The following is a 3,787-nucleotide window of genomic DNA, read 5'->3' on the forward strand; positions in this document are numbered from 1 at the left end:
ATACTTACACCAGACAAAATAGACTTTAAAACAAAGGCTACAACAAGAGACAAAGAAAGACCCAGTAATCCCACTTCTGGGTATTCAAAAAAAAAAAACCTTCTGATTGAGTGATAAGAGTAAAATGGAAAGAAAAAAAAACAAAATACTACTTTGAAGGGACATGAGAATCCATATGTTCATCGCAGCATTACTTACAGTAGCCAAGATATGGAGGCAACCTGGGTGTCCACCGATGGATGAATGGATTAAAAAAAGAGGTGGTACACATACAATGGACTATTACTCAGCCATTTAAAAAAAAAAAATCTCGCCATCTGCAACAACATGGAAGGAGCTAGAGGATACTGTGCTGACGGAGTAAGTCAGACAGAAAGATGTCACAGGATTTCACTTCCATGTGGAATGTAGAGAACAGGACAAACAGACAACAGCAACAGGCTCATAGATACAGAGAGCACTTTGATGGCTGTCGAATTGAGGGGTGGGGTGGGTGTCAGCGGTGGGGATTAAGAGGTATAAATTGGTAGATACAAATCATCTGGGGATGTAGAGCACAGATGAGGAGCATAGTGCTTTAATCACTATGTGTGGTGTCAGGTGGGTACTGGGTTCATCGGGGTGATCACTTCACAAGTTATTGAAATGTCTACTCACTGTGCTGTACACCTGAAACTAATGTAATTAAAAAAATATAGAAAATTTTTTTTTAAAAAACACCCGTGTTATCAGGGACCCTCCGCTACTTCCCACCTGCACACCCCACACTTTGTTTCAATATTTCCATCATTTAGGATAAAGACCAGACAATCCCCAATATTATCACATCTTAAGACCCTGACTCCACCCTCTGGCCACCAAAGTGTCTTCAATTTATCTTTCTGGTCCCAGGGCCTTTGCACGGGCAGTGACCAGCCTGGCGTGCCTTTTTCCTCGCTTACTCCTCAGCTCCCAGCCGAGCGTCTCCTTCTCAGAGGGCCCCTCAGAGCACCCGATTTAGGCTAAATTACCCTATAAGAGGCTGTTATATCAGTGAAGCAACTGTCGCAGGGGTACTTTAATATTGATTTTTCTATGAATTAATGCCCATTTCCCTTACTAGGCTCTAAACCTCTTTGTCACAAAGATTCTTCCTGCTTTGGCTCATAATCGCATCCCAGCGCCTCAACTAAACGGTGCGTGAGAGGCCCTCAGTGGATATTCACCAAGTGAATAGATAAGGGGTCAAGTTCCATGCACTCCACTACCCTGGGGGCTCAGCACGGAGGAGAGGGCGGGCAGGAGCCCTTCGGGTGCACACAGAGGTCACCCTCAGCTATTCAAAGCCAAGTCTACAAAGCCGTCTCTTCCCAAGCCTTCCCCAGATGAAGCATCGGAGGGGCTCAGTGTTTGCGATGGACCCCGTTCCCCAGGAGGCTCTAGAATTCGCCCATAAGACTCGCCCTCCTGGAATAACCATTTTTGGCCTCAACCAAGGCCGTCTGTGCCTGTAACACAAAATTTCAGGGGAAAAACAAGGGGGCCATGTGGGATGTGCCTAAGGAAGAACCTTCTGGCACCATGTGCCCAGCAGCCTCCCCTGAGCTTCCTACCACCCACTTCAAGAGGATGCCCTGGAGCATTCCAGCAAGCTCACGTGATCCTACCTGCTAGACCAGCCAGGATGACCAGCACAGCCAGGATGCCTTTGCAGCTGCCCTCCATCTCCTCATCGTCTTCCCCACCTGGGAGAACAAAGCAGAAAGGCTCCAGTCGATCCCTGATGGGCACTTACCATTCAGCTGGGGGATTCCGGACCAGCCCCGGTGAGTCCGAGGATGGACGAGTCAGCACTTCTCGGCGTGCTCAGCGGCAGCAGCCTCACCTGGGAACTTATCCGAAAAGCAGGTGGTTGGGCCCAGCCCGGACCCGCCGGGTCAGGGGCCCCGGAGGCAACCTGTCTAAACAATGAAACAATGTCGCATCCTGGTACCTGCTCAAGCGTGAGAACTGTAGCTTAGGGTCTTTCTCCCAAGCTCATGTATACATTTTTGGATGCGGCTGGACCGCCAAGACAGCCGGACTCCTGGCCCAGAGCCTGGGCTTCCTACAATCGTCTCAGCCACGGTGCTTTCATCACTGAGAAAAAAATAAGTCCTGCCCACGGTGTTTACATTCTAAAGCGAAAGCGGACGACGAGATGAAGAACTAGATCGTAAGCCAGTTAGAAGGCAGCGGGGATGAGGGAAAAATAGAACAGGAGAGTGTGTGTGAGGGGGCGTCGCTGGGGCTGGGCTGGCCATCGCCTCGAATCGGGAGCTCGGAGGAAGGCTCCCGAGAAGGGGTTCTCTGAACAGCGAAGCGGGGAGGTGACACCACGTGGACACCTGCGGGACAACCTTCCAGGCGGAGGAGCAGGAGGCGCGAAGGCTCCGGGGTGGGACCGTGCCTGGCACATTGGAAGAACGACAGACAGGGCTCTGGGCTGGGACAGAGTGAGGGATGATTGGGAGGGGGGCGGTCAGAGGTCAGGGAGGCCAGCAGGGGACCAAGCACGGTCTCGATGGCCCCTCGGCCGCACGCGGGATCATGTCCCGTGCACCTCGTGGCCTTTCCGTCAACCCCTTGGCTCTTCGACAACCCTCTTGGTTGCTCTCCGCCTCTGCGTTTTTCTTCTTTTCCTTCTCTTCAAGGCGGCCACCAGCGCGGCTTGGCCCCACTGGGGCGTTTAGGGCTAAGTCACCCACCCAACATATCATAAACCGTTTACGAAAAACAGCCCCTTAACCTCAGAAAAGAGTCTCTTGATCCGAAACGTTCTTCGACCACCAATGTGTGGGGTGCAGTGACCGGGGGCAGCTTTCACTTTGGCTCTGGGGAATCCACCTCATCCCTCCAGAATGTGGGGTACCGGGTCGGTCGGAGCCCCACGGCGGGATTTGTGTGATGCGCTGACACATCACCCGGGGGCCTCTTACAGGCCATAGGAGGGAGGCCCACGCGCAGAAGCACAGGACCTGAAACGGGGCCCGGGAAGTCCCCAGCACGCGACCGGCCGCGTGAAGGATCGCAAAGACTCCGGGACCGTCGCTGCCGGTGTCATTTACGTATCTCACGGCCCATGAGCAGGGATGTGGGTTCCACCCCACTGCCGTCCGATGCCTTTGGAAAGCCGAGTCGGTGTGTGTCCTTGCGTTCGGCCACACACTAGGTTGCAGCGTCCGTGCTGGACCGCCGGGCCCTTGTGGAAGCCGCCCCTTGCGATCACGCAACACAGAGTCAGCAAGTCCCCTGATGGACGCCTTATCGGCACGTGGCACGGAGGCTGCACACGGCCCGAACTGCAATCGCGGCCTCCCGACATGGGTTCCAGACCCCCAATTACGAAGCCTCGAATAAATCACCTACCAACTTTCAGGGTTCAGTGAATACAACTGGACTGGTCAACAGCTCTCCCCATCACCTCGCCGCGAATGCCAGATTCCAGCAGAGGATAAAGGAGAAACTGAGCCGTCCAGTCATAAAAGTCGACACGTTTCACCAAAAGCAATAAATGCAAATTACGACACGGCGTTAGTTATCTATCGAAACCGCGAAAATAGCCTAAGGTCCATTCGGAAATACTTGGAGTCACGGATACAGAAAGTGAGTCAGGCTGCAGACTAAGGGCTGGTGGCCTGACTGATTAAATGCTTCACTTTGCCACTGTCCTCACAGTCCTGTCTCGCTCATTCTCCACAGGGGCGAATGACTCCGCTTCTAATGAGCCCGCAGAACCCGGGGCGGGCCCTGTGCAAACACGCTGAGA

The 3,787-nt window shown here is 53.2% G+C and overlaps 1 protein-coding gene across 4 annotated transcripts in view; it reads right to left on the reverse strand.

Annotated features, from left to right (window-relative positions):
- The window catches only part of IGSF5 (immunoglobulin superfamily member 5), a 40,387-nt gene that overhangs the window by 34,118 nt on the left and 2,482 nt on the right, over nucleotides 1–3,787 (reverse strand). For 3 of the 4 annotated variants that reach the window (XM_011375304.2, XM_011375305.2, XM_011375303.2), the window contains exon 2: nucleotides 1,647–1,724. The exons of the other annotated variant lie outside the window; for it this stretch is intronic. In XM_011375304.2, coding sequence (XP_011373606.1) covers nucleotides 1,647–1,704 — 58 coding nt within the window. In that variant the 5' untranslated portion in view covers nucleotides 1,705–1,724. The remainder of the gene's footprint in view (nucleotides 1–1,646; nucleotides 1,725–3,787) is intronic. 4 annotated transcript variants of the gene reach the window in all.

Source organism: Pteropus vampyrus, unplaced genomic scaffold (genome assembly GCF_000151845.1).
Source record: "Pteropus vampyrus isolate Shadow unplaced genomic scaffold, Pvam_2.0 Scaffold270, whole genome shotgun sequence".
Classification (NCBI taxonomy): Eukaryota; Metazoa; Chordata; class Mammalia; order Chiroptera; family Pteropodidae; genus Pteropus; species Pteropus vampyrus.